Source organism: Brassica napus, chromosome A5 (genome assembly GCF_020379485.1).
Source record: "Brassica napus cultivar Da-Ae chromosome A5, Da-Ae, whole genome shotgun sequence".
Classification (NCBI taxonomy): Eukaryota; Viridiplantae; Streptophyta; class Magnoliopsida; order Brassicales; family Brassicaceae; genus Brassica; species Brassica napus.
The window spans coordinates 13,115,810-13,140,484 of NC_063438.1; the positions used below are offsets into that span (position 1 = coordinate 13,115,810).

General features: G+C 33.3%; 2 protein-coding genes across 2 annotated transcripts; one reads left to right on the forward strand and one right to left on the reverse strand.

Moving 5' to 3' along the window:
- The first annotated feature begins 7,134 nt into the window (after window positions 1-7,134).
- On the forward strand, window positions 7,135-9,318 carry LOC106455023. Its single transcript, XM_013897086.3, has one exon. It carries the CDS (start codon window positions 7,165-7,167, stop codon window positions 9,154-9,156), a length of 1,992 nt encoding a protein of 663 aa, XP_013752540.3. The 5' UTR covers window positions 7,135-7,164; the 3' UTR covers window positions 9,157-9,318.
- Window positions 9,319-10,031: 713 nt separating this feature from the next.
- On the reverse strand, window positions 10,032-11,285 carry LOC125608918 (probable carboxylesterase 5). Its single transcript, XM_048779567.1, has one exon. It carries the CDS (start codon window positions 11,240-11,242, stop codon window positions 10,202-10,204), a length of 1,041 nt encoding a protein of 346 aa, XP_048635524.1. The 5' UTR covers window positions 11,243-11,285; the 3' UTR covers window positions 10,032-10,201.
- Window positions 11,286-24,675: the final 13,390 nt, after the last annotated feature.

A 24,675-nucleotide genomic window follows, 5' to 3' on the forward strand; every position in this document is an offset into this window, starting at 1 on the left:
AGAAGTGGTGGGATTAACGTGGGGTCTACTTTGATCTAACGGTTCTCATTCTACCGTAGTTTTAGGTTTGACATCAACTGATGACAGTTGATCATGATCCAAGTGCCAAACCGGCTAAATACAAAATAATTCAACCTTATTGATAGCTCCGGCCGGGTAGCCGTTTAGATTCAGATCCAATAATATTTTAGATTATCGGATATTTTGGTATTAAGGTACAGAACGCGTTCGGTTATTTTTGTATATCAGGTCGGTTCGGTTATTTCAGGTCAGGTTTGTATATTTTAGATGTTGAAAAAACAATTTATTCTTTATTGTTAAAGTTTCTTATGCCTAAAAATTTACGATTAATTTTTAAAATTTTAATAGATTAGACGATTAATAGGTTGGAAACAAAAATTTGAAAATATAAAAAAAAACTAATCTAGTTGTTATTTTGAGAATTTGGATGCAAGTTGATGCATGAAACAAAAAGTTGTAACATATATTTTGTATTAGTTACAAAAGAGTTGATGATGTGTCCTTTAATTAGAAAGTTAATTTGTCTTATGTGGTAGCATAAGAATCAATTGAATAATTTGTAGGTCCAACATCCAATTGGTAAGAAATATTATATTAATCCAAAATATAAGAAGTGTGTATTATTTCCTTAAATAAAAGCTACGGTATTACCTAATATGATTAACATATATATAATAATTAATTATTATGAATAATAAAGATTCGATAACAATTTTTGTATACTTCCTCATTTTTGTTTAATTTTATATTATTAAAAGAAATTAAACAATCACATTAACAATATAATAAAAAATAGCTTTTTCTTTTATGTTATATTTTAAAAATTTTAAACGACTTTAAATTACAAAAAATGTTAAAAATCTCATTGAAAATTTTGTGATCAGTGGCTTAATTTTTTTTGTTATAACAAGATACAATGATTATAAATCGTATTAATATGAATTTTTATTTAATAGATATTCATATTATATATATAATATATATGTATATATATATATATCCATTTTAATATTGTTTAAATTAAACTATGTGCCATTTAAAAATACATAAATATGTTAATTTTGAAATTTGCATTAAAGGAGTATTGAAACCTTAATATTTTAATTTTGAAATTTAGACCAAAAAATATCACATCGAAAATTTTGGGATTAATGATTTAAATTTTTTTGTTACATCAAATATACAAATGTTAATAAAACCATATGAGTAAGAAGTCGAAATAATAAATATTTATATTAAAATATACTATATATTTATGTAAATATCATTAAAATATAATTATATACCATATAAAATAAATAAAATAATTATTTTGATTTATTTACCATAAATATATCTACTCTATTAAAATAGAGTCCTAAATTTATCTACCATTGAAGTTGTCATTTAAATTTTGGACTGTTTCAAGTTTGTTAGTGTGTTACATAATTTATGAACCATATTCTGTTAGTTACAATTAATTATACAATAAAATTAAAACTAGATAACTTAAATTAAACCAACAATCTATTATATTATAACAACCAAACGAATTATGTTCTATTGAATTATGTTCTATCTACTCTATTAAACTATACCGATTGTATATTTACAATTATATTAGCAATTCAATAACTCTCACTTGGACCATTTTTACTATAGATTAAACTTTGCTCTAAGTTGATTTATAATTTTCTCTTATCAACATCATATAATTTTCTCTATACCGAACATGTATATGTTTGGTTCCTCTTTGCTTCTATAATAGATTAGATATGATAACTTTTTTTACACCTCATTTTGTATATATGTTACTTGGCTCTAAGTTGATTGATTTTGTATTAGGCTTAGAGATACATGCCATTATGAACACATGACTTAGAGACTTAGAGATACATGTCATTATATAAACTTCAATAATATAATTCAAAAGTGCCAAAATATGATATCTATTTATAAAAATCTATTTAAAAAAAATAGAGTATAAGTTAGGAATTACATGTATTATTTATTTAAAAAATATTTGTAACTACTAATTTCGAAAATATAATCCTTATCTACAAGAAAATTACAAAGATATTATTCAGCAAATATTTCAAAAATATAATCCTTATCTACAAGATTCTTAACAAGATATTATTCATACTAACTTGACTTGCACACCAAATAATCGATAACAACTTAATACAATTTATTTATTACGAGATTCTCTCATATTTGAAAGTTTATATTTTTAAAATAAATTAAACAATCACATTAACCATATAATAAAAAACTAGATTTTTTTTTTCTTATATGTTATATTTTGAATTTTTTAAAACGTCTATAAATTACTAAATCTCGGTCGATACAACAAAGATTTATTTAGAAGCTATTGAAATCACCTAGCGAGAATATGGATTGCACAACAAATTTGCTTTCGTAACCTTTACCCCCTTTCTCTTCGTCACAATACCGAAAATGAATAATTTGAAAGTGTCAATTAAAAATATGAAATGGTAATGTTTTCTTTAGTTCAGTCCATTGTTTTCCTTAACTAGATGGGCCACGTACATAGAAGAATGTATTTTGGCCTAAAAATGATTGCATACCCAAAATCAATACGAATCATCATCAATTTCGTTTAAAATTTTGTTACAATAAAAAATATAGGTTTGGGCAAAAAATCTGAATCCAAAAAATCGTACCAAATATAATCCGAAAGGTAGTAATGAACTTTAATCAAAATTGGTTAGATATCCGAACGGGTTCAAAATTTTGGTATCTAGAGAACCAAAATGGAACCGGATCCGAAACAAAATATTTCGGGTATCCGAATATATTCGAACCATATTTATATACTTAAATATATTAATTATTTTTACATTTAATATTTAAAGAATATACAAAATATATAAGATGTTTTTAAGTTGTCCAAAGTACTTAAAAATATATATAAATAGTTAAAAGTACATGTTTAAAATAGTTAAAGGATACTCAAAATACCAAAATTACTTAAAATATCTATTTATTTCATATCCAAATATTTAAGGTAAACCAAATTATATTTTAAGTTTAAGTATTTTGGCATACATTATTCAAATTTATATGTTATATATTATTTTTATTTTTAGATTTTGAGATATTTAAAGTATATATGAATTTTATTTTGTTTTTAAAGTTAAAGTAGTTATCAGAATCAAAACTCAAACCAAACCCGCAAAGATTCGAATTAAATCGAACTCGGAAAGATCAGAACAAACCGAACCGAGCCAAATCGAACCGAACCAAATGGTACCCGAGTGTCCACTCCTAAGATTCAAATGTAAAAAAACAAGTTATTCATAGCAAAGTATACTATTTATAATATTTAAATACAACATATTTTTAAAAAATTATTCCGCGCAGAGCGCGGGTTATCATCTAGTTAGAAATAAACAAGAGGTATTATGGTGATTTATGTGATTACTTATTGGTTTATGTATTTTAGTGGATTTGAAAATCCAAGTCTAATTCAGTGTTATTGGTTATATGATTTTAAAATCCATACACAAATCTAGTGTTATCAGTTATATAATTTTAAAATAGATTTTAAAATCAAGTGTTATTCAATAGCATAGATTTCTTTAAAGATTTGATTTGGAATTAGATTTGAGTGGACTTATAAATGTTTTTAGGGCAAAAATACAAAGGAGCAAATATTGACTTCAACCTTGTTATTTTTATTGGATTTGTAATACAGTTTTTCCAGTTTTTTTACGTCAAACAAATTTTCAAATATTAGTGCTTGTTTGATTTTCTACAATAAACACATACGTTTTCTACTTCCCAATATCTGAAATTATTTATTTGGTAAATATCTCATATCATGTTCATCATTACCTCTCTCTCTGGGTAACAAATAAATTCTCACCTATAGGCACCGGCGATATTTCAAAGTTTTGAGCTTTACTTGAATTAACCAGTTTTGGACCCTCCTAACTATTACCTTGTTACCTTCCCACACCAACCAATGAACAATTTCTCTAAACCCAGACATTTTCTCACATAAACTCGTAAAGTCAGTGTTTATGTCTAATTACAAATCCATTTGTTTGATTTATAAAAATTCACCTATTTTGATTTTGAAATTCTTACAAATTATTCTTAAATCCACTTGTTTGATTTTAAAATCATGGATTTATCAAAGATTCCTAAGATTTGTAAATCCATTAAAATATCAAAACCAATAAACTCCACTTAATCTCCTATATATTAATTGAGAAACAATTCATCATGTGTAAGATTTATTAGTTAATATTATTCGAAAATCTTACAAGAGATCGTTACAACTAAGATTTATTTAGCTATTGAAATCATTTAGCGAGAACATGGATTGCACAACAAATTTACTTTCCTAACCCTTACCCCCTTTATATTCGTCACAACACTGACAGAGAATATTGGAAGTGTCGATTGACAATCTGAAATGAAACTTTCTTAAGTTCAGCCCATTATTTTCTTTAAATGGGCCTAAAACAATTTTTAATGATTAACTAAATGGACCATGTACATAGTAAAATGTGTTTTGGTTTAAAATTTATTGCATACCCAAAATCAATATGAACCATCATCATTTTCGGTTAAAATTTTGTCATAATAAAATATAGGGTTGGGCAAAATATCTAAATCAAAAAAAAAAACCAAAACCGGTCCAAAAAATAGTACTGAACTTTAAGCAAAACTGGTTAGATATCCGAATAGGTTCAAAATTTTAGTATCTAGAGAACCAAAACCGAATCCGATCCAAACCGAAATATTTTGGATATCCGAATATATCTGAACCAGATTTATATACTTACTTATATTAATTATTTTTAAATTTAATATCTAAAAGAATATACAAAATATATAAAATGTTTTTAAGTTGTCCAAAATACTTGGAAATATATACAAATAGTTATAAGTACATGTTTAAAATAGCTAATTGATACGTAAAACACTTAAAAATACTTAAAATATCTATTGATTTCATATCCAAATGCTTAAGCTAAACCAAATTTTATGTCAAATTTAAGTATTACGACATACATTATTCAAATTTATATGTTATATATTATTTTATTTTTAGTTTTTGAAAAATAAAAAATATATATGAACTTTATTTTTTGAAAAAAATAAATAAATAGGTTATTTGAACCCAAACCCGAACCAGACAGGTAAAGATCGAAACTGAACCAAACTTGCAAAGATCCAAACCGAACCAAATGGTACTCGAATGCCCACCTCTAATCAAATGTAAAAAATTTATTGATAACAAAATGTATATTGTTTATAATATTTACAATATATTTTTTTTAAATTTACTCCGCACATGGTGCGGATTATCATCTAGTGTATTTTAAATGAACAGCAAATCATTTTGTCTACAACTATATGTACATTATCTGATCTTGATGATATATAAAATCAATATAAATATTTTGAATAAAAGCAGAGGTAAACTAGAAATATAGTTTAGGTATACATATGTTCGGTTATTTTCAAATATCCATTCGAGTTCAGGTATTACCCTTTCCGATTCGGATATCCAATCTCTCCTAACTCAATACCTGTTTGGGTACTTTATTACTTCGGTTTGAATTTTTCGGGTTTGGATTCAGGTATCGGGTAAAATGCCCAGACCTAGATATTGAGATAAATTCATACCTCTCTACAAAAAAACGTGTAAGTTAAATAATACTTTTAATCTTAATTACTATAACATTATATATAGTATATAATTATTTCATTATTTTAGTGGCCAATTACTATATTTATAGTAATTAGGATTTTTTATATATTATCAAAATTACATTATTTTGAAAGCAAATCTAATTATGTAATTGAGTATAGGTGTGAGCAAAGGTATCTCACAACCTTTTGCAAAAGTTCGAACTGTTCTCACCTCGAGAGTTGAAAGACAAAGGACATGAAGTTGTGAAAAGGTTCATGAGCAGTGTGCTGAAGCTTAAAATATTGGACATTGGGGCTTGTTTTTGGAACAAGTCTTCATTCTCATTTGACTGAATTTGATTTCTAAAAATTTGAGCTAATGACTTAAAACAAGTGCTTTGTGGGAGGTAACTCATGGTACGTTTTTTTGTTCTAAAAAAAAAGGTACATTAATTTCTATAACATTAGTTTATATTATATTATTTTATAATATAGTGGAATGGGCTACATTTGATATTATAAAAATTTATGGTTTATTTCATTAATCATGTAATATATTAATCAAATAACAGATATTTTAACAAACAAATTAACTCATTTAAATTATATGAAAAATTATAAAAGATGTATTACTCTTAATTTGTTAAAAATAAATAAAATAAATGCAAAACACACTAAATAAATGAGTTAGTCTATTTTGAATATTTGATTATTATATAGGTAAATTTATATACTTTTTTAATTTGATGATATACTATTAAAGACATAAAATGTTTTTATGAACATATGTTATTTCGTAAAACAAAATACTATAACTTAATGCAATACATATCAAACTTAACAATGATTATTTTTATTAAAAGTAGATGTTAAATTTTAAAACTATGATATTGTGTTATAGTTCGTGTTAATCAATAGAATAACTATCAATATTTTTTAAAAAGATTGTATTGAAAATTACTCTTCTCACATCTATAACATGAATATATTAACATATATCAAGTTAATGCTTTCGCTTTATTTCACAAATTTATGAATGAAATCTACTCTTATACAAATTTAGTAAAACTAAAAAACATTTCTTATTAGTTATTTTCATCTAACTTTTAAATACTTAAATTAAGAAAGTATATATATGACAAAAAGAAAAATAAAATCTATATAAAAAAGTTATTATGATTTTTTAGAAAAATTCAGAACTGAATTAAAATAAATAATATTCACAAATTTAAGTATATAAACTAATAAATTGTGAAAGCAATTATAATTTATAAACAAAACCAATATCGCGTTTTGACAATGGTGATCAAAATCTAGTTACATATAGCAATGCAATAGCCAACTTTAATACTTTAGCCCAACAAAATAAACCAAACCAGAAGGGAAAAATGTCGGTCATGAGATTTTTCACATTAAAAACATGTTTGTTTTAAGTTAGGCTGTTGGTCTTAAAATATAGGTTGAAACAAGTGGTTGCTACTCTCCGGTCATATGGTTCATTTACTCCATTCATTATATAATATACTAATAATCAATGGAATGGTGTTTCAAAAAAAAAAAGTCTCAATGAAACTAAGCAGAATTGTTCCTGTTTCTAAACCCGTATGTCGTTTGTCATATCCAGATAACCCTCACAACCTTTGCCGGCGATTTGATCCACCACTCTCGGTGTGCTTCAGCTGCAAAGGCCAACACTTAGAGAATAGAAGGTACTATTACTACTGTGCTACTTGTGATTTGGAATTTCACAGAGGTTGTCACTTGTTTCCCCCCGAAATCAAACACCCTTTTCACCTTCTCCACCCTCTCACTCTCATCTTCTTAGATCCTAATTTTCAAAGCTCTAGAATCCCCATTGACTGGCCTGATTCATCCTCTGAGTCAGATGACTATGATTCATATGAAGAAAACTCTGGATCATATGAAGGCCATATTGTTAAATGCAATTATTGTCGGAAAAAGTTTCAACCAGAAGAGTTTGGAATGGCATACTATCATTGCTCTACCTGCAATTTCAGTTTACACAGGATTTGCGCGTATATTAGACCACCTCTCACTATTAAAAACCTTAAATGCCATGACCATACTCTTACCCTATTTCCTAGACGAGTCCCTTCGCCTTGTGATGCTTGTGGCTTCTCTCTTGACACTCCATTCTTTGATCATGTTTACTCTTGTTTGCTTTGTAACTACATGGTCCATAGAACATGTATTTACTTACCTCGCGTCATTAAGATTACCCGTCACCCACACCGTCTTTCTTACACTTCCTCCATTGTACCTTCTCGCGAGCTAGCTTGTGGAGTTTGCCGCAAAACCGTTGACGTCAACTACGGATCATACTCTTGCAACAAGGGATGTCACTACGCCCTCCATTCCAAGTGTGCAACAAACAAAAAAGTTTGGGATGGGAAAGATCTTGAAGGAGTTCCTGAAGAAGAAGAAGAAATACTTGAGCCCTTCTTGTGGATTGATGAAGAGACGATACAACATTTCAGTCATGATCATCACCATCTAAAGCTTCGTCAGAATGGTGGCAGCCATGAAAATAAGTTTTGTGAAGCCTGCACCCTTCCCATGACAGTTTCAGATCGCTTCTATAGTTGTATAAAGTGCGAGTTTGTCCTACATGAAACATGTGCATCCCTTCCTCGGAGAAAACACCATCCCGTACACAAACACCCGCTCACCCTCTTCCATCCAACCTCTTCTAATCCTCGCAAGGTTGAAAGGAAGTACTGCAGAGACGGTTTCTTCACGTGTGATGGTTGTACTCGTAATTGCTGTGGCTTCATATACAGATGCAGCGAAAAGGATTGTGAGTATCAGCTAGATGTAAGATGCGCTTCTCTTCCTGATCCTTCAATCCATGACTGCCATCCACGTGATCACCCTCTCTTCTTCAATTTCACCAGTGGATCCTGCATGGGTTTCGAGTCTGTTGCATGCGACCATAGTGAGTACTTAGAATGTATTCAGTGTGAATCCTCCTTTTTGTGTCTTCATTGCGCTACTTTGCCTTGCGTGGCTCACTACAAGCACGATAAGCATCCAGTCACTCTTTGCTACGGAGAAGAAGAAACAACAGATCTCAAATATTGGTGTGAGATCTGTGAAAATAAATTAGATGCAACCAAGTGGTTTTACACATGTGAATCTTGTAGAGTCACTCTTCACGTTAAATGTTTATTGGGAAAGGAGGTCTACTACATGAAGCCGAACCATATCATCAAAATAAATGGCAAAAATGTTGATATTGAATATAACAATGGCAACACAAGACCAGTGTGTACAAAATGTGGACTTCGTTGCATATACACATTGGTATACAAGTGTGAAAATGAAATATTCTGTAGTCTGACTTGTTTCTTCCAGCCTGGTTTGCCCTTGGGATACCACTACTACATTACAAGAAGAATCATGAGGATAAGGGAAACAGAAAAATTAGAAGAAGAGGCTGAGGTGGAACTAGCTAACGAATAAAAGAATAAGCTGAGAGTCAGAGTCAAAGTCCGAGTCTGTATACATTGAGTTGAATTGTTCATTAGCTATGCAGTTTTATTGTGTGAGAGTCGAATATTGCTTTTGTAATTCTTCTGATATAAATTAATAAAGGAGGATTGGTGCTTTATCAATTCTTTAATAGATTGAAGAGAGTGATGAAGGAGATTATCAAGATAAAAGAACCTAAAGGTCTTCTGAATGACATTGCTGCAGTGATCACAATGAGGATAAAAATTTCTGTAGTAACAGTTATCTAGAGTGCAGAAACCAGATCAAAGTGTGTCGTTCGGACCTGCAACACTAACTGCTCAAAGCCAAGGGAATGATCTAAAGTAAAGGAAAAAAAAAAGATACTAGTGAGGGCTTTTCTACGGAGCATGGTGGCTATCGGAATATATTCTCCGACAAGGATTGCTTGCTTAATGTGGGCAACAATACCTCATCTAAATCTTGACCTGGTCGGAACACATGAAATGGAGCTATGAATTTTATTTCTTTTTTTTTTGTTGCTGAAAGCAGATCATGTGAATGAATTTTATTTCTTGCAAACATAATGACTTAACCAAATTATACGTGTACTCATACTTAGGGGGTGTTAATGGGAGTTAGATTTATGATGATTGTTAGAATTTATAGAATCTAGTGTTATTGGTTTATACATTCTCACATTCTCATTAAAATCTAGTGTTATTAGTTTTATGATTTAGTAATTCTGTACACAATCTTTTGTTATTCAAAAAGTGTAGATTTTAATGATTCTTTAAATCTATTAAAATTGGTGTTATTGGGAGTTGTATTCTTCACCATTTAACTCATAACACAAGATTTTGAGAATACTACTTATATACCTTAGATTCTTAAAATCATTATATCAATGTATTTTCATAGAATTTCACAATATACAAAACTCTCTACAACTCTTTTCAAATTTAACAAATCTTTCAACTTTTAAAATCAACAAACTCTATATAAATCTTATTCCCACTAACACCCCCTTAATCAACATCATCATCAAGAACATTGTTCAAGGAGTGGTTATAAATTTGACAAATCTCTCGAAGAACTTGGAAGCATTGTCCGAATTAGGGTTTTGGAGATGAAACACATGTCCCTCCTCTTCTTCCTCAACCACCTCCACATCTCCTTTCCACCCACTCTTCTTCAGCTTCGCCGCGTACGCCAAACCTTGCCGCACAAAAACATCTTTCCCCGCCACCGCAACCAAAACCTTCTCACATCCCAACCCGGAAAGATCCGAGTCGGATCCAACCACGTTAAACAAAGGATCATCCGTCCCATTAACACTGTTAGGGCTCACGACCTTCTCCCAGAGTTGAGCGATTCCGCTTCTCATCTCTCTGTCTTGAACATCGTGCTCGTCGACCGGATCTGTTCCCCAGAAAGCGGGATGAACAACCGCAATACCTTTGATCTTGGGATCAAGCTTCTCCTTACCGGCTCTCATCGCCATGTGATGAGTCATGTTAGCGCCGGCGCTGTCTCCGCCGATGAAAACTCTACCGAAGTCGGCGTGTTCGTTGATCCAATCTTCAGGACCAGATCCATCGGAATGTGAGAAAATCCACTCAATCGCCGACCATGAATCCTCATACGACGCCGGAACCGGATGCTCCGGCGCGCGGCGGTACTGGATCGATACGGCGAGGCAGTTAGCAGATTTGACGACGTCGGCTACGTAGTTGTGGTAGATGGGAGAGAAAGGTGACTCGATGATCCAAGCTCCGCCGTGGATGTAGATGAGAAGAGGTAGTTTCTTACTGTTGGTACCGGCGGTGGCTTTGTGAGGGAGGAAGAGACGGACGGAGAGGTTATGCTCCGGTGAGTATTGTACGTCTTTTGAAACGACGTCGTTTGTTTTGTCTAGTGATGTTGGAATGATTTCGGTGCCGGTGAGACGCTCGACGCGACCGTCTTTGTAAATCCTGATGAAGGGAGGATGCTCGGAGACGAGATCAGATTCCATTTTTGGATCTTTGGAATGTGAATGAAATTTGAAGAAGTAATGTAATGAAAAGAGTGGTTGGTGACTTGCTTGGCTTGTCATATCAAAATCATTTAAACAAAAAATAAATCTATGCTGTTTTCATACGAACACGTAGCACTGATACAAGACACATATCTTTTATATTTTTATATTTTTATTTTTATATCTAACGAACATGACAAAGTATCGAGGTAAATGGATTGTTTTTAGAGATTATTACACAATAGAGCAGTTCCTGCTACAGAGGTAGTTTTCAATGGAAAGACTCCAAAAAGCGTAACTGGTCATTTCATTTAGTTAGGTTAATTATTTTATTACATTTTTTGGTTCGATTTTTGAATTTCGAAACGGGAGTGGTGGAGTCGTGTTATAATTACTTTCACCTTTACTTTTTGACAAACATCACTTACTAAGAGTAAATTTTTTTTTTTTGTAACTACCGAGAGTAAATTTCAAAACTTTGTTTGAGAAGAATAGAAGGCGATTTTTGGCCGGTGAGAGTTTAACAGCGTACGTTGAAGATTCCGGCGATGATATCGAGGAGACGAAGTCTGCGGCTGAAAGCGAACGTAGGAGATTAGGGTGATAATTGCTTTGATTTTTTTTATTGTTTTTCCCTTTCTAAATAAATATCTTTGTGTTTTCGAAGGTAGAGAAGCGGTGGAGGATATCGAGGGGGGGGGGGAGCGGCAAAGAGGCGCATGGCCTTGATGATTTTAAAGAACTTCTGGCTGGGAGGCTTTTTACGACAGACCGATTCCCAAACGAGAGACATAATCTGAAATCTGGGAATCTCGGGAATGTTGGAGAGGATGAAATGGGAGGCGAGAGAAAGAAAGAAGTTCAATACATACAGGTGGCATACGGTTTTGATCCAAACAAAACATATATTTTGTGTTTTGTGTATGTACATTTTTTCGTGTACACGAGTACATTGGGTGAACACGATGATATATGTTACATGTACACATGTGTATGTACATTTTTCGTGTACACTACCATATGTATTATACACATATATGTTACCAATTGCGGAATCCTAGATGATGAAAGCTAAAGAAAAGTTGATTCTTTTGGTGCTTGGAGTTGACGGGTCAATAAACGGGTTACAGCCGGAGAGCTCTAATTCATCACCTCCTCTCCGTCCTCAGCTCCTCTGTCCAAGATGGCGTCCATGTTAGGTCTCGTTCACCGGTGGTCGTTGCTCTTCGTCGCGTCTTGTTAACATCGGCTTCTCCACGTCTCAAGCCCATGACCACTCCATCTCGGGTCGTGCTTTCATCCTTCGCTGTTGTAGGAATTAATTTTCACCATCGTGTCTCTGCTCCGTCGTTGCTTGCTCGCCATCTTCGTCAACGAGATCCGACAAAAATATAGACCGAGCGACATCAATGGATGAGTTTCATCTTTTTCATCTTTGGTCCTTTAGTTTTCTGCTTGTTTCACAATATGCCTCTATTTCCAATCTGATCAATTTGCTTCATAAATTTACCCCAATACTTTCAATGTAGCAATATGGCATTCCGTATATTTTCAGAAATAGTCCTTCGCTTTTAATTATTTTTATTATACCCCCAAAATATTAAAATGTGCAGATTAGTCCCCAAAATCACATTGTACATGACATGAGATGTACACGAGTACACGACATGGGATGTACAACATCACTGTACATGACGTAGTATTTTTAGATTATGTACACTTGTACACGATATGGGATGTACAAAATCACATTGTATAGAAAACAATAATTTTTTAGAAATAGTCCGCTGGCTTTTGATTATTTTCATTATGGCCCCAGCGTATTAAAATGTGCAGATTAGTCCCCAAAATCACATTGTACAAAACATGGGATACGTAGGATGTACACGTGTACACGACATGGAATGTACAAAATCAATTTGTATACGACATAGATATACACAATCACATTGTACAGCAAACAATAATCTTTCTACATGGAAGCATGCTCCCATATTAGAACAAATCGATGGGACGAAATTTGCGGAAAATATTTCACAGGCACTGATGGTTATGCATTGAAAGCTAGATCTTGGAGGGCTTTTATTATTTTTAACACTTCTAAATATGTTTGCATGTTTAACATATATACTTTCAAAAGAAATTTATATGTACACATGTTTTCACTATCGATAAGGGCTAATGTGTACAATATACATATCATATTTTATCAGATTTTTACATGTACACATATGTTTAAGATAGATGTTAGATGTCCAACATATTGTAAAGTTATGTACATTCGTTACTGTACATGTGTCCATGTATACATTAAATGTTGATAGCATATACGTGTACAATACATATGGTAGTGTACACGACAAATGTACATACACATGTGTACATGTAACATATATCATCGTGCTCACCCAATGTACTCATGTACACGAAAAAATGTACATACACAAAACACAAAATATATATTTTGTTTGGATCAAAACCGTATGCAACCTGTATGTATTGAACTTCTTTCTTTCTCTCGCCTCCCATTTCATCCTATCCAACGTTCCCGAGATTCCCAGATTTCAGATTATGTCTCTCGCTTGGGAATCGGTTTGTCGCAAAAAGCCTCCCAGCCAAAAGTTCTTTAAAATCATCAAGGCCATGCGCCTTTGCGCCGCTCCGCCCCCCCCCCCCCCCCCTCGATATCCTCCACCGCTTCTCCACCTTCGGAAACACAAACATATTTATTTTGAAAGGGCAAAACAATAAAAAATCAAAGCAATTATCACCCTAATCTCCTACGTTCGTTTTCAGCCGCAGACTCCGTCTCCTCGATATCGTCGCCGGAATCTTCAACGTACGCTGTTAAACTCTCACCGGCCGGAAATCGCCTCCTATTCCTCTCAAACAAAGTTTCGAGATTTACTCTCGGTAGTTACCAAAAAAAAAAGGTTTACTCTCTTTGTCAAAAGGTAAAGGTGAAAGTAATTAATAACACGACCCCACCACTTTCGTTTCGAAATTCAAAAGAGTTATTTTCATTCTAAGACACTTTATGTCTTTTTATTACATTCTAAGACACTTATTACTACTTAGGTAGTTTTTAGTGGTTATTGTACCTCTTGCCCTCAACTAAGCGAAACTAGATGGTGACTTTCGGTTTACTTTTTTTTCCAGTTAGAATAATTTGAATTTTGAATTTGTTTAAAATGGTGAAACCAAAACAACAATAAACTTTTTAACTTTCACGACATTTTATTTCTTTTTTATTTTAACCACAAATTCTTATGAAAGAATTACATTGGAAGGCAGTTTTAAGTTATTTATAACAAAATAAGACAGTTTCAGCTACTGAGGTATTTTTTCCTAACTTCATCACATTTCGTTTAGTTTTTCAAGTTAAAACAGAACTATATACTAATCAGTAGGACCCACTATCATCTCTCTCTTATTTTCTTCATTCTGAACTCTCTCTTTTTTTTAATGATTGACTTTTATCTTTTTTTAACGTTTTGAAATTTTCATCATTCTCTTTTTCTTTTTCAATTCTTTTTCAACAGATCGTCGTGAGGTCCTTGGATGTCGTGATACGCAGGAGTCGGGCAGCGTCATCAAGAATGTCGCACTCAGCCATGGAGATTTAGAATACAATGTTAAACAAATCAGAAACAAAAAAAAAACCAGTTTTGTTCAACCTTTTGAATGTAAAACCATGAATTAAGATTGAAATCTATCAGATCTAGACAAAATACATAAAAAAGTGGAGAAATTCGTAAAGAATCGTGAAAATTAGGTGAGAGAGGCGGAGATTAGGGTTTCTGGTCGACAGTGACCAAGAGAGAAGACGAGGTTATTTTCGTAATTTTCCATCATTAATGAAAAAAAAAATCAAAATAAAAAGTTCGTATGTACATTACTTCAAACTGTACATGTGTACACCTAATTTTATGTTATACATCAAAGGGATTTGTGTACACAATTTTCTCTTTTTGTAAGTTTTCTATCTCAATAACTAAGCATCTACGACTTCATGAACTCAAATAAGGTTAACACAATGTACATGTTAATTTTTTTCCTTCTTCCTCATGTACACGCAGGTCAGACATCTTTGAAATCTGACTGAACCCAAATATCATCCTTCACATTTTATTTAAGAGCTTCTGATTAGTGTGTGTGTTTTCATGGTAGCTTCATGGTAGGTCTTAGCTTGATTATTTTCTGGTTGTTTTACATATGTACACTATCATATTTAGCGTACACATGTACGCCTCTTTATTTAAAAGATGTCTGACCGTGCGTGTACAAATTTGACTGAACCCAAATATTTTGGTATAGAGGTGCGTGTATGGTTATGGTACACACCCTATTGTACATGTGGATATGTAAAGCGATGTACACATATATAGCACTAAAACATTATACATGTAGAAATTTTAAATGAGATTTGTACTTTTACTAGCTTATAATCTTCTCATCTCCGCAACAACCAAATTAAAATGAATAACATCTCTTCTATATAAGATTTGAGTAATATATGACATGATTCAAAATCTGTACCGTTGTTTGGCTTAAAGAGGTAAAATTATTCTTCTTTGAAGTGTAATTGTAGCCATATGTATACACTCTTACGCTTCTTATCGCTTCATTCACCCAACTACATTCTCAACGGCTACACGGCGGATTCATGTCGACGAAGAAGCTTCACAGCAGAGAATGCATAGTTGAGAATTAAGCTTGGTTGTGGCTGTGAATCGAAAGAAGGAGGGTACACATAAGAGATGCAAAAACAAAATCTTTGCTTGATCTAGATTGCATATTTAAAAGTCTCGGGGAAAATTCGTGAAGAAACTTGAACATATTAGAAGTTTGAGACAAATTGGACAGGTTATTTTGTGTACACTTTGTGACGAGTACACGTGTACATAAAAAATGAACCAATATATGTGAACAAGTTGTACACATATAGGTGGATTGGTGGTTGCTTACTAAAACAATACCAAAATACATAATAAATAGATCAAGTCAAACTGAAAATGGTGTTCATGACAATAGGTGCACACATAATTTTGTGTTTTACTCATATTAGCTTTGATTTTAGTTCATTTAATTTATTTTCCAATGCATTTAAGAATTAAAACATGAGTTTAAGATTTTAAAGAGAATACACGATTTTACGATACATTGCTTTAGTAATATACAATGTACACATATTGTCTTTGTACACATGTAATCATGTACACATGTAAAGATGTACATGTGTTGTAACCATGTACACATGTACATAAAATCATGTTGTACATTTTTTTTCAATTTTATTTAAGGAGTGGCATTTTAGTAAATATATCTTCGTATTTCCCAGATTTTTTTAGGGTTTCCTGCAACAATTATTGCGGCCGCCATTGATTTCTTTCATTTATTTTTCATTCTTTTGCGTTTTAAGTGTAGATTACACTTCAAGATTTCTGCTTTATCACTTTTAAACTGATTTCCAACTTTAAATTTTGAAATTTTTGTGAGATTTGGCCATTGTTGTTCGAGCTTCATCATGTAACTGAAGCGACGACCACCGTAGCCGAGTCCGACCATAACGACCACCACGCGCTACTGTCAGAGTGCAATGGATATGAGTTGCAGAGAGAACGACGTGGAGGAGGAAGGATGATTTTGTGGTGGAGGAGAAGACAAACTGCGACGGCTTGCGCTCGAATTCGTCGACGATGACGGAGGAGGGCCAAAAAGTACGGTGAAGAGAAACTGCAACATAGATGATATGATGCACCAAGGATTGAGATACCAAAGATTAAAATGGGAAGAAGAAGCTTTTTAGTTTTAAATTTTTGCTTCTCCGTTCCAGAGAAAAAAAGAAAAAAAAATAATTAACTTAAGAACATGGTAGGACCACTTTAGTTAGATAAATAACTTTAGTTATAATGGTTTGGTTTCTAGTCACAATAAACTGCTTCAGTAGCTGAAACTACCTTATTGTGTAAATAAAACTTGGAAACTGCCCTGCAGTGTAAATGATTGTTGAGAATATTACACCATAGGGCAGTTTTAAGTTTATTATTATACTCTAGGACAGTTTCTACTACTAAGGTAGTTTTATCTAACCAACCTAACTAAATAAGCTTTCACTCAACTATATACTCTAACTAAGTTACATATATATTTTTTTATTGACAAAATTTCATCACAGCCCTTCATTTTATAGATAATCCAAGGGTCAAACAAATCATAGATGAAATGGGTCCCTCTATCTTTCTTCTTCGTTAACTTCCTCCTAAACTTTCTATTTTTTTCTAAATTAAAATTTGATTCTTCAGATTATTATTTCAAAAGAATTTGCATATAATTATAATCTCTGTTTCTCAATCTATCTTTTAAGATATGTCAAGGTACAGTTCTGATGATGGTGTAATAGTAACATATATGATAACAACATCAACGGCATAGACGTTATCGACTTTGACATATCGACGACAGAGACATAGATGACGGTGGAGATGTAGACAACGGCGAAGATGATGCATAAGACCCATCATCCACCATGGATCAGACTATGAGAATCAATAAATTCATCCACCAGGACCACCGCCGCGCCTTCACATGGGACACCACAAAGAGATTAAGGTTCCTTCACCACAGCCTTGTCTCAGCTCCTCCTTAATCGTCGGAATTTATCTTCGTTGTGGCCTTTGTTCATCTCCGACGCGCTTCCAGCTATCACGAAATCTCGAGAGCAAACATGTTTCATGTCCGCATGTTCACATATTTAATGTACATCCACCCACGTTAAAACCATCTGCAAAACTATGTCCCCATATATATGCTTTCTGGACATGTACATATATACAAGCATTACTAAACATCTAAACACTTAACACCATCTACACATGTACAGAGTTGAATGCCAATCAATATTGATTACTTCTTTTAAGATATCGCAACGTGTACACTGGTATTTAACATGTCCACATGGACTCCTTTTATCAATATACTATGTACACATCACAGTGTACATTGTCTACCGTGTCTACATCACCGTGTCCACATTAAACACAACACGTTAAAAACATGAAACATCTGCAATTTAAACTTTATGTCCCATGTACAATGGTTTCACCTTGTCCATATGTACGATTTCTGGACTTGTACATATTTGTAAGTATTACAAAACATCTAAAAGTTTAGCACCATCTACACACCTTGTCATCTACCACCCATGGGTTCTGCTTTGTCATATTATATAAATCTTTTGTACATATGAACATACAATGTTGAAACTTGTAAATCTATATTACAAATTCGTAAATGTCTAATTGAATTTATTGTTGAGCTACTTGTAATATTTCAAAATAGTGTACATATGGACCGTTGTACATGTGGATAGTGTAATTGTATGTACAACATATCATGTACATATGAATCATTTTTTCCATGTTTTTTAATTAGTGGCATTTTCGTAATTTTAACTTCATCTTCCCCAAAATCGATTAGGGTTTTCTGCAATTTCTCTCTATAGCCGCCAACCATTATTCTCACCTGAATCATCAGTTTTTTCCATTTTTCTTGCTTATTATACCTTTAAACCTGTAGAAATATGGTTTATGATACTATTTCAAGTTCAAAATTACACTGTTTCTAAAACGTAAATTTTGTTTCTTTTTTTTTATTACTGTCACAACGCGAGGCGGATGAGTTGCAGAGCACGGCGTGGAAGAAAAAGCTTGGTCGTGTTGTTTCATGGCGAAGAAACAGAGGAACCACAATCGTGTTCTTCATTTTGTTTCCGGTGGCAGATATGAAGAGATCGTATTCTTCCTTTTGTTTTCTAGATTTTCTCTTTTTTCAGGATTTTTTTCGTTTTGTTCTTCAACATCTTGTTCTTATTACGATCTATCAACTTCTTCATTTTGTTACTTTTAGAATTATTTCTCTATTAGAGAAAGAGAAAGAATATGGGTAAAGAATTGTGGGACCCATTTAGTTGCAAGAATAAATTTAGTTAGCTTTTAGTTGTAAAAAACTACCTTGGGAGTAATAACTGCTCTATCTTGTAATAAAAAACTTGAAACTGCCCTAGGATGAAAATAACTCTTCATTGTTAACTGATTCAGTTTAATCTTAAAGACATAGTTGACTAACCTAACTACACATGTGGCGGGACTTAACCTCAGCCACACATCTCTCATACCTCTTAACGGCTAAGATCATCCGTTCCACATCTTGACAAGACATATATCTGTCTAATTTTTCAACCATCAGATTTACTTTTGTTTTTTTAGTATGAATGGTCAAGATAAATCCAATGATATTTAGTTAATTACTCTTGATTCATCTTCTTCGTCGTTACTTTTTTTTTACAGAAGAATCCAAAATTTTATATTCTTGTCCATAATCTCTTAGATAATTGTTTCTAGACTAGATGTGTAGTAATATAACAACGACGCTGCAGCAAAGAAGTCTCATCGTCACCAAATTATTTACCGTCATAGACGCCGTCTCTCCACTTGTGGAAGCTAAAGGCTACAGCCAAGTAGTCAACAACACCGAAAACTTAACAGTCTATGCTTACGGGGATAGTGTATGGAAGATCTTCACAAGAAAGAGTTGGACTTGTGTTTTGCTCAGATCAAAGTTAAATCCCTCGTTGCTTAATCGTGTGAACATGTTTAAAAATACATTTGTATGTGTAAAAATAAATTTGTATGTGTACACCAAGAATATATATTTCAATATATAATCGTGTACATGTTACACTAATAAAATTGTGTACAGTATAACTATAATACAACAGTTGTACTGTTACAAAAAAAAAAAAAAAAAAAAATACAACAGTTGTACATGTGGATATCATTATAACCGTGTACAGTGGATATTATTATATGGTTGTACATCTATTTTCACATATACTTATGAGACAAAGATTTCACACAAAAGTAATGTCGCTTGCTAAAACATCATGGTACATATCAACACTCAAAAATGTCTACACACCAAGTTTTTTACATGTGTACACGCACACATACAAACTCTAGTATATTTTTTACATATCCACACTCAAACATGCATGCCTACATACTAAGTTTTCTACATGTGTACACGCAGACGCTACTAAATATGTACACCATCGCGCAGACACTATAATTTGAATATTAAAAAAACAATAATACAACAGTCACTTTACAATTGCAACAACACCAAAGGAAATTGAACTCTTTTATGCTAAGAGACTACGAGTTATAGAACCAACGAAAAACCAATAACTGACTTCTTCTACCTTAGTTGATAACAACAACTACCAAGAGTGTTTTTGACCAAAGAATTACATAAGGAAGACCCACCCAAAAAAAAACGAGGACAAAACTCTGCACATGATAAAACTTAGGGGACAAAACAAAAAAAAAGAAGAACTTGAAGGACTAATGGTTAAATTATGAGAAAATTATCCATTGTCGCTGACTCGATCCAGAGAACCCGAGTGACGACGACTCTGGATGGCAACGGCGGTGGAGCTGCGCGCGGTGGAACGACGTGGAGGTATTTCTTGTATGGCGGATGAGGCAGCGACTAGGAGATCCCATGGTGGAGAAGCTTGCCATGGCAGATTGGCGCAGACGTGAGTCGGCGGTGAGAAGCAGGTCACGGAGGAGGGTCAGACAGCACGACGAGTAGGAGCTGTGGTGTATACAACAAGTGTAACCAAGAATTGAAGACCATAGAGCTTGGCGTGGAGGAGCTATTGCGTAGACGAGAGAGGAATCACGTAGACGAGATGTTATTATCAAACAACGTCTCTGTCGTCGTACTTTTGTTTCCGGCCGATAACTGCGTTTACATTCTTTGCCTTGGTAATTGTGATAAGAAGATAAGAATTGAGTTATTTTCACTCTAGGACAGTTTCCATGTTTCCATGTCATAAAAAGGCACTTTCCGCTACTGAGGTAGTTTCTATGTGAAAAGACCCAACTTGCCCTTAGTAAGACCTAACCAGTTTTCTCCTTTTCTCGTTTCTTAGTTTGTTTGTTGGATTTTCAAAATTCAAAATCGGTGTGATGGGCCCACAAGCGTAATAAATTCCACTTTCAATTATTTTAAATATTAAAGACGGATTTGTAAGGGAAATTATTCACTTTCACCTTTGCTTTTATCGAGACCAGAGGGAGAAACTGAAAAGGTGATAACGTGTCTAAAAATCGACGGCGAAGTTCGGCGATGAGAAACAAGATCTGCGGGGTAAAGAGATGGTGAGGACGAAGAAAAAATGGTGAGGCGTAATGACGTTAAAAGCATGTCTCGGCGGCGGAGTCTGCGGGGAAAAGAGATAGCTGACGGTGAGTTAACTTCAGTGTTGCTTTGATGGCTAGATTGGTTAATTTTGATGTTGTTTTTTTTAGCCTGATTCTCTTTGTTTGATAGAAACAGTGGTGGTAGAAGATGTAAAGGGAAGTCTCCCAGAAAGGCTCTTTGCAACGGATCAGTACCCATGCGAGAGGATCAATATGTACTCGGCGATTGATAATCTACGTGCGTTAGAGACGCACTAAACGACACGAAGGAGATGGCCCTATTGTTGAGGTCTTGCTTTGGAAGCCTTCAGTTTTGGGCGTTTTAAGCTATCCCAGCTTTGCTTAAGCGTTTAGGTGGTGACAATGAGTAGAAGCTGTTGAATTATGTTGGTGAGAAGCTTACACAACATACTAGGCTGGTTCTGTATATATGTACATGTGGACTTGTAAACGAATGTGTGTTTGGCTGTACATATGGACATGTGAATGAATGAGCGCTGTGAACACGTATTCTGTGGTGTCTAGCAATTTTCTTTAATTATGTGTACTGAGAAAATTGGCTGTATACACTATCTGAGTTGTATATGTGTACACGTATGAAGCTATACATATTTTCAAGCTTCAAAACATTGTGGATGGTCTTATTCCTATGGTATACATCAATGACTAAGAAATTGAATCATCAATCTATGTATACTTTCTCCATGTTTATCCCTTTGCATATTCTTTGTTTGTTTGTTGATGTTTTCTTGTTGTTGGCTTTTGAAGACATAGTTTTAGTTTGATTTTTATAACGTTCATCTGTACACATAAAATTTACTATCCACATGTACAATACTTCATGTGTACAGCGTCTAACATATATATATACATTGTCTAACAAAATTTCATGTGTACATTATCTGAGTTGTACATGTGTGCACGTATGAAACTATACATATTCTCAAGCTTCAAATCGTTGTGGATGGTCTTATTTCTATGGTATAAATCAACGACGGAGAAATATACGTACACAATTATGTATCTTACACAACAAATGCACACCATTTCCCATGAAACCATTCTTCGATTCTATTATATGTTCATTACATTGGTCATCACAACCATGTTAAATGATACATGTACCCGTGGACTTGTTCATGAGTATGCGTCATGTATACTGATACATTTACGTACATTGCCTACTGATTGTACACAGTTTCTAATCAACCATGTACTCGCGTTCACTCAAACTTGTCAACAAATTAATAAACATCGTCGGTTAATAATGTCTTCACTTGACCAATGACTTGGTGGATATATTTAGGAAGTAGTATGCGATGGAGATTTACAAAGATTGGGTTGTGCCTTTGTACTTGTGATGATTGTAGACATCTATGCGTTGTTTTGGTTTAAAAGGGAGGGTGTATTTTGTGTTGTTGGGATATTATAGAACGGGAGGACGTATTTTGCCTTTTGTAGTATTTGTGTTTAAAGAACATATTGTGTAAGGACGGATATTGTAGTATTTGTGTTGTTTGGACGAAACAGCTTTTGTTCAAGGAAAGCACCCTTAGATAAATGTGTGTGTGACTAAAGAACATGTGTAAGTACAAATCAAGAGGTATTGTACACTAAAACCAACCTATGTTAAATACATGTACAACCACGAGGTAGATAAATGCATGTACATGTGGACGTGATAAAGTAATACACATAGTAACCGAACATATTGGGTATCAGTTAAGGTGGACATAAAATGTTAAAGCGTCTTCAAACCAGTTTATACATGTTCATACTTGTTCTCTCAAATTACAATTCAGCCTGTGAAACAAAGTTGTACATATAAACAGGCACAAATGTACAACCCCGGACGTTGTGAAAAATGTGTAGATGTGTACATGTGGACGTAACTAAGATGTACACATGCTAAAAGATAATGTGTACTAATTACTCGTGGCTGATGTCAAAAACTCAGATTTGGATAAGCGGACCTGAACTTATTGAATATCAGTAGAGATTGGCATAAATGATAAAATTGTCTTTAAAACAGCTCATACATGTTCATAATTGGATTAATTAATATAACAGTGAAAATGAATTAATTTTGATAATTGGATGTTAGAAAACTAACCACAAGTTTAGCGGAAGTTAATTTGTGGCCAAATATAAACAAAGCTGTAGATTACAGTGTCTGTTATTTCTAAAAAAAAGGTTTGAAACAAAACGATGAAGATGAAGAAGGTAGAATAACAAATTAAATCTGGGCCGTAAAAAGTAAAAGATAAAAAGTAAATCTAAAGGGTGAGAATTTAGACAGATATATGTCTTGTCATATATGACATATTTATTATGGGACGTTGGATGAGGGGGGGGGGAGATGTGCGGTGGATATAGGTTCCCGCCAATAAACTAGTTCGGCTTTTCCTATGAGTAGTTACGGATGAACTATATTGGTTAGGTACAAGTGGAGAAAAGGGGATTATTTAGAAGAAACTGTCCTAGTAGCTAAATGTGACCCATTGTGTTATTAGAAACTTGGAAACTGCCTTAGAGTGTAATATTCTCTTTTTTTAGACAGACAAGAAAATACTTTCGAGTTTGGATGTTCGTGGATTCGACCTATATATATATATATATCTCAAGAAAATAATTGTAAAATTTAAACCGCAATTTCAAATGGAGATCTGCTTTCAGCTATACCTAGTCATTTCATATCAATATGATCTTATTGCATTTTCACTTAACTTGTAAAATGGGTCATACCACCTTTCTATTCCCACTAGGTGGATGTGGTGTATCTTTTTTGGTGGCGTCTATCAGCGTTTTAGAAATTTGGGCTTTAAAAACCTAGCCACTCTGCGTTTGTACTTGGCCGCTCTTTTATCTCTCAGATCGATTCAATCCAAATCATGGCGAATCAAGGCGTAGATACCTGGAAGTAGGGATGTTAACTTAGGGTAAAATAACCCAGTCCAGCCCAACCCACAAATAACCTAACCCAGTTTATACCCAACCTGTAAAAACCCAGAAACATCAAAGTTGAAATCCAAACCCAAAAAACAACCCAATAGGGTATAGGTTTACCCATGGGTATCCAAAGTATTATCTTATTTATTCTAAAAATATCATATAAAATATTAATATCATTAATGTCAGTTTTAATATATAAACAAGATTTCACAATTTTATAGAAAAACTTGTTTTGGCGCAAAATATCGTTTACGATTTTGGCGGGAAAACCCGTTTTCGATTTTGACG

Excerpts from the sequence above, each read along its gene's own strand:
- LOC106455023 (XM_013897086.3), top strand. The coding sequence starts at position 7,165 with ATGGTTCATTTACTCCATTCATTATATAATATACTAATAATCAATGGA.
- LOC125608918 (XM_048779567.1), bottom strand. The coding sequence starts at position 11,242 with ATGACAAGCCAAGCAAGTCACCAACCACTCTTTTCATTACATTACTTC.